Genomic DNA, 12,790 nt, shown 5'->3' with positions numbered 1-12,790 from the left:
CTAACAATTGCCTTTTACTCCTATTCCATCTACTGAGGGCTAAATTAATAAAGCAAAATGCTGCGTTCTTTGTGTTCCACAGGTAGGATGGGTAACAGTCGAAGAGCGCTGCAGATGATCATGGAGGAACTTAAGGACGTAGACAAAGCCATTGAGTTTGCAAAGGAGCAGGATGATGCCGAGCTGTGGGAGGACCTGATTCTGTACTCTATTGACAAGCCACGTAAGAGCATAGTCAGATGAATATTGCTTTTTGTGACGTTGCTGCATAACATTCAAGGGCATTTCTCTTCATGGCTATGGCCTTAGTCTGGCAGGAAATGGAAGACTTAATCTGGAGCATATCCAGCTTTTCAGATGTTAGTGTGAAGCACTGCATTGTCAGCATTCTGTCGCACTGAAGAAGGAATGTGGGCAGTTCCGGCAGGGTGGTCTGTGCCCCTTTCTGTTCATTTTCAAGCATCAGCTTCACTTCTGCTTGACAGTGATGAGCAGGCTTTCAGTTTATAATTGTTGAAGTATCTGCATATGCTACAGATATAGAGTGTTTTAAATCACTACAAAATCCGGATCCAGCAGAAAACTTGTTAAAGGGAATCTGTCACCCCCGGGACAACGTATATGATCTATTAATATAGGCATACAGGTAATAGAAATGTTACACTAGTCCTACCTGTATGCCTCATACTAATGGTCTTGTTGTTGAAAAATGTTATATTCTGTCTTTAGTTAATGATTTCTTCCAGGCTCTGGGGCGTGCGGTACATGGATGGTAATAATACCCCCTCCCATGCATGTCCGTTCTGGTTCCAGAATCCTGCGTCCTCCACTTCCTCCACAATGCGTAACTTTTCCTCCCTTCTATGGGCCCTGCATCCAGGGATCTTTTGTGCAGGTGCCGGTAAGTCACTGTCACCTCCGTTGTGTGCGCACAGATAAGGTGCTCTCCCCACTTCCTCCCTGCACAGTCATCGTTAGGAACCATGTGTACTTAGCAATGACTCTGAAGGGAGGAAGTGGGGAGAGCATCTTATCTGTACGCACAATGGATGTCACTGGAGCGGAAGTCTCCTGCGCGGAAGATCCCTGAATTCAGTGCCCACATAAGGGAGGAAGAGGTATGGATTTTTGAGGGAATGCAGGGCGCATTTTCAGGATTCCGGGGCAATAACTATTAGGCTGTGTTCACACGTTGCGGTTTTTTCGCGGTTTTTCCCGATAAAAACGCTATAAAACCGCAAAAAAAACGCATACAATAAGCATCCCATCATTTAGAATGAATTCCGCATGTTTTGTGCACATGATGCGTTTTTTTCTGCGAAAAAAACGCATCGCGGCAAAAAACGCAGCATGTTCATTAATTTTCTGTTTTTTTTGCGGATTTCCCACTCCAAAATGCATTGGGAAGTGTCCGGAAAAAAATGCTGCAAAAACGGGTCAAAACCGCGGCAAAAACGCATGCGGTTTTCTTGCGGATTTCTTGCAGAAAATGTCCGGAATTCTCAGGAATTTTCTGCAAGAAATCCTGAACGTGTGCACATAGCCTTACAGCGAAGGCAGGGATTTCTTCCAGGCACAGCAGCTGGAAGAAATCATTAGCATACAGAAAGAATATAATATTTCTTTGCAACAAGATCGCTAATATGAGGCATACAAGTAGGACTACTCTAGCATTTCTGTTACCTGTATGCCCATATTTTTTATGCATAGTTTCTGTAAAGTTTGCCTTGTCCACCTCGACATCTTTGCCCAATGTGCTCCCAAACAAGGGATATATTTGAAAGCAGATTTTCCCCTACGTCCTGTCATCTAGGTCATAAAAATGTGACCTCTGCAATCACCGCAGCACCACTTTGGCCAGGGATTAGCTGGTGCTGGTGGAGCAAGAAGTACTGAGGCTGGCTTTGAAAACTAACAGTTAATGCATGGTCAGTTTGTAGAAGAGTAATGGTGAGCTCAGATGTACCGGACCGGTTGCATATTTTCGGTGTAAACCTTACAACCAAACACTAGAAGAAATTGACAGTACAGTGCTACCTGAAGCAAGTCCAGCTCAATGAACTTGTTAACAAACTTCTTTCTTCATTCACTGAAAGTACTCAGCAGAGGGTAAAACAGCATCAGCGTAGTGAGTTGCATGATATCTGACATCGGCGCGTTTCAGGTGGCTACGCGCCCTTAATCATTATGATTAAGGGTACATGATGATTAAGGGTGCATAGCCACCTGAAACGCGTCGATGTCACATATCATGTAACTTACAACGCTGATGCTGTTTTACCCTCTGCTGAGCACATTCAGTGAATAAAGAAGTTTGTTCACAAGTTCGTTGAGCTGGATTTTTTTCTGTCTTGTGATTGCTGCATGCCTTGTCACAGCGTCTCCTGTGCTCCGAACACCTAAGGATGTCTATTACGGTGGGCTGGACTTATTTCCATTTTAGTGTTTTGCAATACCCGGTCTACATGGAGTGAATTTGTCCATTGCAGATTTGAGGCTACACAGATCTACACAGCGCCTATTTCGCCATAGCTGTCATGCAGGTTTTCTGCAGAATGAATGTGGGCCGCTGCTTGTATGTTGTGAACTAACCCGCTAAGACAGACAGTATTGATAATTCTTGTTTTCCACTCTACGGTTAACATCATCTGGACTATAAATGAAAAGTGTGTAGGAGTTGTTTGTGTAATATATGTTGGCGAGATTTATCCTCCAGTCCTTTCTTGTTATTTAGCCAAGGTACAATGCGGCTGAAACATAATATTGCTTCCATAATTTAAGGAAGCGCCGAATCTCAGGCAGCTATGAATATATTTACTTCCACAATACAGTCATATTGGTAAACCTGCTCTCCTCTCCAATACTAAACCGCTGGCAGAGGAAGGCAGTGCTCAGCTTTGTTATCGTCACATTTGGTAAATTCATTTTACTGGATTTAGAGCAGGATTTTTACTGGATTTTTGAAAAATATATTTACTATAAAAAACAAAAGTTTTAGGGCAATGTAACAGTGACAACAATAGGTTCCGGTCAGTTTGTCAAGTGACTTAGTTTAATTGTATTTTTAAGCTTTTTTTCCCCCACAATCGTAAAGGGAATCTGTCCTAAGGTTTTTGTTGTGAAATCTGAGGACAGTATGAGGCAGGGGCTGAAGCACTGATTTCTACAAAGTGTCACTTATTAAGCTGTGTGCTGTTTGAATAAAAAGTGTTTTATCAACAAGAGATTATCACTGCCAGACTAGCTGCCAAGGTGCCTCTCAGGCCAACAACGCCCCCAACACTGATTAACAGCTTTCTGTCAGTATGCTATGTACACAGAAAGATGCTAATCAGTAGTGCAAGAGAGGTCAGTTTTCTAAGCTCTGCTACATCTACAGCAGAGAAAACTCTGATTGTATCACAGCTTCTGCACCCAGTAAATTAAGTGATAAATTCTTGGAATCAGGGTCTCACTCCCTACTTTATGCTAATGTAAAGGAGGTTGCTTTCCCTGCTCCTTACCTGGAACCACTTAGTCAGACAGCTGACCATTGTCAGCTGCGCATCATCCTGTGTAAACGGGACTCGCGCTGCCAACAACAATAGCGGCCTGTGTGCACTATTTCATCTATTACAGATCATTCATTGCTCATCTGAAAAGTGGTCTTCCTGTGTAACAGGCTATTAAATGACCACCAGCTGACAAGCATGTTGTCGGTCAGTGGTTGATAAACGCTGCACATCGCGCAGTGTAAACAGGAGCATAAAAGTCCATATATTTCCCCATGATAGTTAGATATGTGATCCTAGTTCTAGATATCTTACCCCCTTCATGACCTTGTGATTTTCCGTTTTTTTCCGTGTTCGTTTTTCACTCCCCTCCTTCCCAGAGCCATAACTTTTTTATTTTTCCGTCAATTTGGCCATGTGAGGGCTTATTTTTTGCGAAACAAGTTGTACTTTTGAACGACATCATTGGTTTTACCATGTCGTGTACTAGAAAACAGGAAAAAAATTCCAAGTGCGGTGAAATTGCAAAAAAAAGTGCAATCCCACACTTGTTTTTTGTTTGGCTTTTTTACTAGGTTCACTAAATGCTAAAATTGTCCTGTCATTATAATTCTCCAGGTCAGTACGAGTTCATAGACACCAAACATGTCTAGGTTCTCTTTTATCTAAGTGGTGAAAAAAAATTCCAAACTTTGCTATAAAAAAAAAAAAAAAATTGCCATTTTCCGATACCCGTAGGCGTCTCCATTTTTCGTGATCTGTGGTCGGTTGAAGGCTTATTTTTTGCGTTCCAAGCTGACGTTTTTATTGATACCACTTTTGTGCAGATACGTTCTTTTGATCGCCCGTTATTTCATTTTAATGCAATGTCGCGGTGACAAAAAAAACGTAATTCTGGTGTTTCAAATTTTTTTCTCGCTACGCCATTTAGCGATCAGGTTAATCCTTTCTTTTATTGATAGATCGGGCTATTCTGAACGTGCCAATACTAAATATGTGTAGGTTTGATTTTTTTTATATTTTTTTTTTTTAATGGGGCGAAAGGGGGGTGATTTAAACTTTTTATATATTTTTTATTTTTTTTCACATTTTTTTAACTTTTTTTTTTTTTACTTTTGCCATGCTTCAATAGCCTCCATGGGAGGCTAGAAGCTGGCAGAACTCGATCGGCTCAGCTACATGGGAGCGATCATCAGATCACTCCTATGTAGCTGAATTCCTGCATTGCTATGAGCACCGACCACAGGGTGGCACTCATAGCAATCCGGCATAAGCAACCATAGAGGTCTCAAGGACCTCTATGGTTACTATGCAGACGCATCGCTGACGCCCGATCTTGTGACGGGGGTCGGCGATGCGCTAATTTCCGGCCCGATGGCCTTAAGCGCCAGTTAAATGCCGCTGTCAGCATTTGACAGCAGCATTTAACTAGTTAATAGCGGCAGGTGGATCACGATTCCACTCGCCGCTATTGCGCGCACATGTCAGCTGTTCAAAACACGCATCAAAGCGGGGGTTCTGACCTCGGACGTACTATCCAGTCTGAAGTCAGAAAGGGGTTAATATATACTTACCTTGTAATGTCTTCACATCCTGTTCCGTCCTGATGTGTCCGGATCCCAGAATACCAAGCAGCGGAAGTTCACTGACCACCATATCAGGACACCCAAGTGATGGGTGTCTCAATATGGAAACTGCTGGTGGTACCACCAGCGGAACACGTCACACCACACACACGGTATACGCCGTACGCAGCGCGCACACACACTGTATACACTGTACGCACCACACACTGTATATGCCGTACGCACCACACACACACTGTATATGCCGTACGCAACACACACACACTGTATATGCCGTACGCAACACACACACACACTGTGGCGCAGTGGTTAGCACTGCAGCCTTGCAGCGCTGGGGTCCTGGGTTCTAATCCCACCCAGGACAACATCTGCAAAGAGTTTGTATGTTCTCTCCGTGTTTGCGTGGGTTTCCTCCGGGCACTCCGGTTTCCTCCCACATTCCAAAGACATACTGATAGGAATTCTAGATTGTGAGCCCAATCGGGGACAGTGATGATAATGTGTGCAAAGCTGTAAAGCGCTGCGTAATATGTTAGCGCTATATAAAAATAAAGATTATTATTATTATTACTGTATATGCCGTATGCAACACGCACACACACACTGTATACACCATACACACTGTATACACCGTACGCAGCCTCTTGCGCGGTACCACCAGCTGAACACCGTCCCGAACATGCTGCCGCCAAAATATTTCACTGACTATTTTTAAACAATATTTTACCTCACAAAATGTATCCTCTGCGATCCCGTGCTGTAATGTCAGTATTGTCTTTTGCCTCCTCCCCTGCCCAGGAGCTGTGGTATGTTCTGTACACGGTCAGACAATTTTTAAAATGAACTTTTGTTTGTGGGAAAACCCCTTTAAAAAGCAAATATCAATGCCAACATGGCTCCTCCTAAAAAGTACACCAATGACAATGAAAGTAAGGCAGCAAAGGCACAAGTCGAAGACCGCAACGGACAAATGAGACTCTTGAAGAGCAACAGCATTGCTGGGACAAAAACAATGCATATAACCCTAGGCGTCAAGCACATGAGTCCCATGATGCAAAATCATTAGATTATCACTGGATTCCATTAGGCAACAACAGCGCCGCAAACAGAAATCTGCAGTCTTAACAGCAATACCATGCTCACAAGATGGCCCATTGGAACCAGCACACCACACCGCCGAGTCTACAACTTCAAGGTGTATGAGGTTAACTAAGAAGGCATTTTCCCAACGCAAGCTACTTCAGGAACAATGTCCATTGGCCACAGCAAGAAGACGATGCAAAAGCACACTGTCTACAGCGATAAGCTGAAACACAAAGCCAGAGAGAAGTGCGACTACAACAACTACGACAAATCAACATCCACCAGCAAATAAGTAACATACAAAGACTACCGTTCAAAAGCTTAGGGTCACTTAGAAGTCTCCTTATTTTTTAAAGAAAAGCACAGTTTTTTTTCCAATGAAGCTAACATTAAATGATTCAGAAATGCACTCTATACATTGTTAATGTGGTAAATGACTATTTTAGCTGCAAACTTCTGGCTTGTAATGGAATGTCTCCATAGGTGTATAGAGGCCCATTTTCAACAACCATCACTCCAGTGTTCTTATGGTACTTTGTGTTTGCTAACTGTGTAAGAAGACTTCCTTTGAGCTACTTGAGAATCTGGAGCATTACATTTGTTGGTTCCATTAAACTCTCAAAATGGCCAGAAAAAAAGAATTTTCATGTTAAACAAGACAGTCTATTCTTGTTCTTAGAAATGAAATCTATTCAATGCGGGAAACTGCATAAACAGGCTCTAACCAGAGTAGAAAGAGAAGTGGGAGGCCCCGCTGCACAACTGAGAAACAAGACAAGTACACTAGAGTCTGTAGTTTGAGAATCGACTCCTCACAGGTCCTCAACTGGCAGCTTCATTAAAAAGTACACGCAAAACGCCAGTGTCAACGTCTACAGTGAAGAGGCGACTCCGGGATACTGACCTTCAGGGCAGAGTGGCAAAGAAAAAGCCATATCTGAGACTTGCTAATAAAAGGAAAAGATTAGTATGGGCAAAAGAACACAGACATTGGACTGAGGAACATTGGAAAAAAAGTGTTATTGACAGAGGAATCCAAGTTTGAGGTGTTTGGATCACACAGAATAACATTTGTGAGACCCAGAACAACTGAAAAGATGCTGGAAGAGTGCAGGACGCCATCTGTCTAGCATGGTGGACATAATGTGATGTTCTGGGGTTGCTTTGGTGCTGGTAAAGTGGAAGATTTGTACAAGGTAAAAGAGATATTGAATAAGGAAGGCTATCACTCCATTTTGCAACGCCATGCCATACCCTGTGGACAGCGCTTGATTGGAGCCAATTTCATCCTACAACAGGACGATGACCCAAAGCACACCTCCAAATTATGCAAGAATTATTTAGGGAAGAAGCAGGCAGCTGGTATTCTATCTGTAATGGAGCAGCCAGCGCAGTCACCAAATCTCAACCCCATTGAGCTGTTGTGGGAGCAGCTTGACCATATGATAGTGCACATCAAGCCAAACCAACTTGTGGGAGGGGCTTCTGGAAGCATGGGGGGAAATTTCTCCAGATTACCTCAGCAAATTAACTGCTAGAATGCCAAAGGTCTGCAATGCTGCAATTGTTGCAAAGGGAGCATTCTTTGATGAAAGCAAAGTTTAAAGGAGAAAATTATTATTTATTCGGACTCCCATGACAGCACTACGAGAGAGGGGATCCGCCCTTCAGGAACAGGAAACCTACAGATACAAAAGGGCGGTACCTCTCCCCATGCATCAGTTGGTTTCCTGTTCCTGGAGGGGCAGGATCCTACAGATGAATCTCGTAGATGGATCCCAGGCCGGCCGGTCGAATCAGGTAGCGGGGGGGTCTCCTACCTCGACCGGTGCGGAAGCTCCTGGAAGACATCACGGTGGTCCTGGCTGGACTGCACGTCAGTGATGTAGACAGCAGGGAGCAGAGTCCAGAGGATTCCTGATCTCCGTTAGCGCCGGCGCCGGTAAGTATATCGCTCCTTCGGTCCATGTGGTGGTGCAGCACGGTGGTGATGTAGCGGTGCCAGGAGGGGAACGCTATCCGGAACGCTGCTGCGTGCTCTTCGGCGTCCTGCATCGCTCTCAGCGTTAGCTGGAGCGTTTCCGGTGCAGTGACGTCGAGGGGGCGGAGTCAGCAGGCGTTTCCGGTCTCTGGGTGACTGCGCATGCGCAGTTCATCCAAGATGGCGGCGCCCATCGATCCTGAACGCCGGTCTCCTCACACACTGCGCTGACCCCCCAGATGTAGTCTCATCAGCCGGAACCAATAGGAGTGGCGCCAGGCAGCCTGCTGACCGGATCTGAGGGGGATTTAAGCAGGAGCTGGGAATAGAGCTCTGCCTTTGGTCACATCCACATCATGGAGAGTGATGGTGAGCGGCAGCTTCAGTTGCCGGAGGACGTGCGACAAAAGCCCACGGAGAAGGAGCATGCCAGAAGTGACCAGTCCAGCCGTAAAAGCTCGTCCAAGCAGGGCCAGAGCATCGACTGGCAAAGAACCCCCTCGTGTTCCGGTACCTTTTTTGGCGTACACTGGTAAGAGATCTACGTGAATGCTCACTCAGTGACGCGGGCCCCTTATACTTTGTCATTTTAGGGAAAGAAAAGTGCAAAGTCGAAACATAAGGAGTGTGCCCTGTGTGAAGTCCCGTTACCAGATTCTTATATTAAAAAATTATGCGCCTCCTGTATACAACAGACGGTGAGGTCTACAGGAGTGGAGGGGTTGAGTGACATCAGGCTAGATAGATGGTATCACCCTTATTGTCCTCCCCTAGGTAGCGGAAGAATCTGCTTCTACGGCTAATCTGCGTGAGATGATCCGTACAGAAGTAAGGGAATCCCTGCGGTCTATGTCCCAGGCGGGGAGTTCAAAACAGAGAACCTCGGTGATCTCTGATTCATCAGAGGAAGATAAGGATGAAGGTTCCTATGGCTCAAATCTCTCTTCCTCGTCATCAGAAGAGGAATCTGGCCGATTCTGTCTGCCTCTGGACCGAGTAGATAAATTAGTTAAGTCGGTCAGAGGTACGATGGGCCTAGAAGAACCTAAGACTCCGCTTTCCCGTCAGCAACTAATGTTCAGTGGTTTGGAACACAAGAAGCGTAGGTCCTTCCCGGTGAATGATAAAATTCAAGACCTGATTCTCCGGGAATGGAAGAAACCGGAGAAGAAAGGCTCATTACCACCAGCCTTAAAACGCAGATATCCCTTTGAGGATACGACTGTGGATACCTGGGACAAGGCCCCTAAATTAGATGCTGCGGTAGCAAAGGCATCAAAAAAGGCCGCATTACCTTTCGAAGATATGGGATCCCTTAAAGACCCCCTTGACAGGAAGGCGGATACCTTCCTTAAAGGTACCTGGGAGATGGCAGCCGGATCGTTGAGGCCAGCGGTGGCTGCGACTTGTACAGCCAGATCCCTAATGGTCTGGCTGGAACAGTTGGAATCCCAGCTTAAGGAAGGCGCTTCCAGAAGTTCCATTCTAAGTGCGCTTCCGGTGATTCAAGATGCTGCGGCTTTCCTGTCGGACGCGTCGGTCGATTCGGTCAGGATGGCGGCCAGAGCAGCAGGACTCTCCAACGCGGCTCGTAGAGCCCTGTGGTTGAAATGTTGGTCGGGTGACATTCAATCAAGGTCCAAATTATGCGCTATCCCATGCAAAGGGGAATACCTCTTCGGACCAACCTTGGATGACCTGCTTGAAAAGGCTGGAGATGACAAGAAAAAATTCCCGAGTTTGTCATCATCTTCTTATCGGCGTCCATTCAACAGGAGGAGATTTGGTCGCGGAAGGAAGCGCGCATCCTCACCCACTAGAGAGAATTTTAGATGGGAGGATAGACGCAGGAGAGGTACGGGTTACATGTTCCGCCGTTCCTCAAAAGAACGTAAGAAACCGGACCAATGACTAGCGATCCCTGTGGGAGGGAGATTGTCAGCCTTCTCTTCCGCATGGACTAACATCACAAATAGTGACTGGGTCCGAGGTATTATTTCAGAAGGTCTGAAATTAGAATTTATTCACTGGCCTCGGGATAAATTTATGTTAACCCCCTTACGTTCCTCCACTATTGAACAGACGGCTTTGGAGGCAGAAGTTGTGAGTTTATGCCTCAAAAACGTGCTGATTGAAGTTCCAGAGTCAGAAAGAGGGAGTGGATTCTACTCTCCCCTTTTTCTGATCCAGAAACCAGACAGATCATTTAGGACTATCATTAACCTTAAATCCCTGAATGAATACCTGGTTAAAGCCACATTTAAAATGGAGTCAATCAGCTCTGCAATTAAAATGTTGTTCAAACACTGCTTCATGGTAGTTGTGGACTTAAAAGATGCGTATTATCATGTTCCTATCCATGAAAACTTTCAGAGGTTTCTACGTGTGGCGGTGTCTATGGGGGGTATTGTTCGACATTTTCAATTTAGAGCCCTTCCCTTCGGCCTCTCAACGTCTCCCCGAGTATTCACTAAAGTAGTTGCGGAGGTCATGGCGCATTTACGTGAATCTGATATCCTCATAATCCCTTATCTGGATGATTTCCTGATAGTTGGGAACTCAGCAGACCATTGCCTTGCTCAGGTAAAAACAGCTATATCTAAGCTAGAGAATCTGGGCTGGATCGTGAATTATGAAAAATCCCGATTACAACCCCTAAAAAACCAGAGATTCCTAGGTCTGCTGTTAGATTCCGAGTCCCAACAATGCTGTCTTCCAACTGATAAACTGCGCCATATCCAACAACAGGTATTAAAAGCAATTAAAGAACCAACCATGACTCTTAGACAGGCTATGTCCTTGTTAGGTTCCCTAACTTCCTGTATTCCCGCCGTCCGTTGGGCCCAGTTCCACTCCAGACCTTTACAGTTTGACGTACTGAATTATGACAGAGTCTTACAGGGTTCCTTGCAGGGTCAGATGACATTGAGTCCAGAGGTTCTGACATCTCTTAGATGGTGGCTAAGGGAAGACAATCTGTCAGCAGGAGTTCCCTGGGTGACTCAAGTGACTCGGGTAGTTACGACGGACGCCAGCCCCACAGGGTGGGGGGCACACATGGGTGATGTGGTAGTCCAGGGTCTATGGGACCCCCAAACATCAGCCTCTTCTAATCAAAAGGAGTTGTTGGCGATTGAATTATCAATTAAGGAACTCCTCGTGTATCTACAGGGTCACCATGTCAAAATCCTCTCCGACAATCAGGTGGCAGTGGCCTACGTGAATCACCAAGGTGGAACACGCTCCGAGTCCCTGATGGAAATAGCGGACCGCCTGCTCCAGATAGCGGAAAATCATTTTCTATCTTTAGCAGCAGTACATATAAAAGGGAAGGAAAATATAAAGGCGGACTTTCTAAGTCGAAACACCTTAAGACAAGGAGAGTGGTCTCTGAACACAAAAATCTTCAACCAGATTGTCCGCAGGTGGGGTCATCCAGAGGTGGACCTATTTGCCAACAAGGACAACAGAAAAACGAAAAAATTCTGTTCCTTGAATCCCAGGGAATATCCGCTGGTAGTGGATGCCTTCCTGATCAGATGGGATTTCCGGTTGGCTTATGCGTTTCCCCCGCTAAACCTGTTGCCTCTGGTGGTCAGAAAGATAAGGGAGGATCAAGCGAGAATCATACTGATCGCTCCGTTCTGGCCCCGAAGGGCTTGGTTCTCCTGGCTCAGGACCATGTCGGTGGAAGACCCCTGGGTACTGCCAGACATCCCGGACCTACTTCATCAAGGTCCGATCAACCATCCACAAGTGAAGGGTCTACATTTGACGGCATGGTCTTTGAAAGGTCACTGTTAAAAAACAGAGGATTTTCTCCAAATCTCATTGATACCCTTATGAAGAGTAGAAAACTCATAACAACTAAGATCTACTCTAGAACTTGGAGGAAGTTTCTGGCCTCTTCAAATTTTAATATCGAAGAGGGTTTACCAATCAACCAGATTCTAGAATTCCTGCAGAGAGGGCTAGAGCTAAATCTATCCACGAGTACGCTAAAAGTACAAGTCTCAGCCCTAGGGGCCTTATTTTCTTGCAACATTGCTGGTAATTATTGGGTATCAAGGTTCATCAAAGCAGCTAGTAGATCCAGACCTATACACAGGAATAGGTCAATGCCTTGGGATCTTAACCTAGTCCTCTCAGCCTTGACTAAAGAACCGTTTGAGCCTTTACATTCAGCCTCACTTAAATTACTATCCCTCAAAACAGCATTTTTGGTGGCAATTACATCTGCTCGTAGGGTAGGAGACATACAGGCTCTTTCTAGGCTGTCCCCCTATACAGAGTTTCTACAGGACAGGGTAGTCCTCAGACCAGATCCAGCTTACTTACCAAAAGTGGCCTCAGAATTTCATAGATCTCAGGAGATAGTTCTACCATCATTTCTCCCTAATCCTTCTAATTCCAAAGAGGAGTTACTCCATACGTTAGATGTTAGGAGATGTCTCTTAGAATATATATCAGTCACTGATGCTTGGAAGAGAGAGGAGGCGTTGTTTCTATCTTTCCAAGGTCCCAGGAAAGGTCTTAGAGTGTCGAAGTACACGCTAGCGAAGTGGATTAGGGAGGCTATCTCTCTGGCTTATACTGCAGGTGGAGGTCCAGCTCCGCAGAATCTGAGGGCACATTCCACTCGGGCCATG

General features: G+C 45.3%; 1 protein-coding gene across 3 annotated transcripts in view; it reads left to right on the top strand.

Annotated features, from left to right (window-relative positions):
• VPS41 (VPS41 subunit of HOPS complex) overlaps nt 1-12,790 on the top strand; it is a 354,940-nt gene that overhangs the window by 297,239 nt on the left and 44,911 nt on the right. For all 3 annotated transcript variants that reach the window (XM_069730259.1, XM_069730260.1, XM_069730261.1), the window contains exon 24: nt 83-223. In XM_069730259.1, coding sequence (XP_069586360.1) covers nt 83-223 — 141 coding nt within the window. The remainder of the gene's footprint in view (nt 1-82; nt 224-12,790) is intronic.

The sequence above is a fragment of the Ranitomeya imitator genome, chromosome 6, assembly GCF_032444005.1.
Source record: "Ranitomeya imitator isolate aRanImi1 chromosome 6, aRanImi1.pri, whole genome shotgun sequence".
In the NCBI taxonomy this organism is placed as follows: Eukaryota; Metazoa; Chordata; class Amphibia; order Anura; family Dendrobatidae; genus Ranitomeya; species Ranitomeya imitator.
Note: the sequence above shows the minus strand (reverse complement) of the source record. Positions and strands in the feature narration are given on the sequence as shown.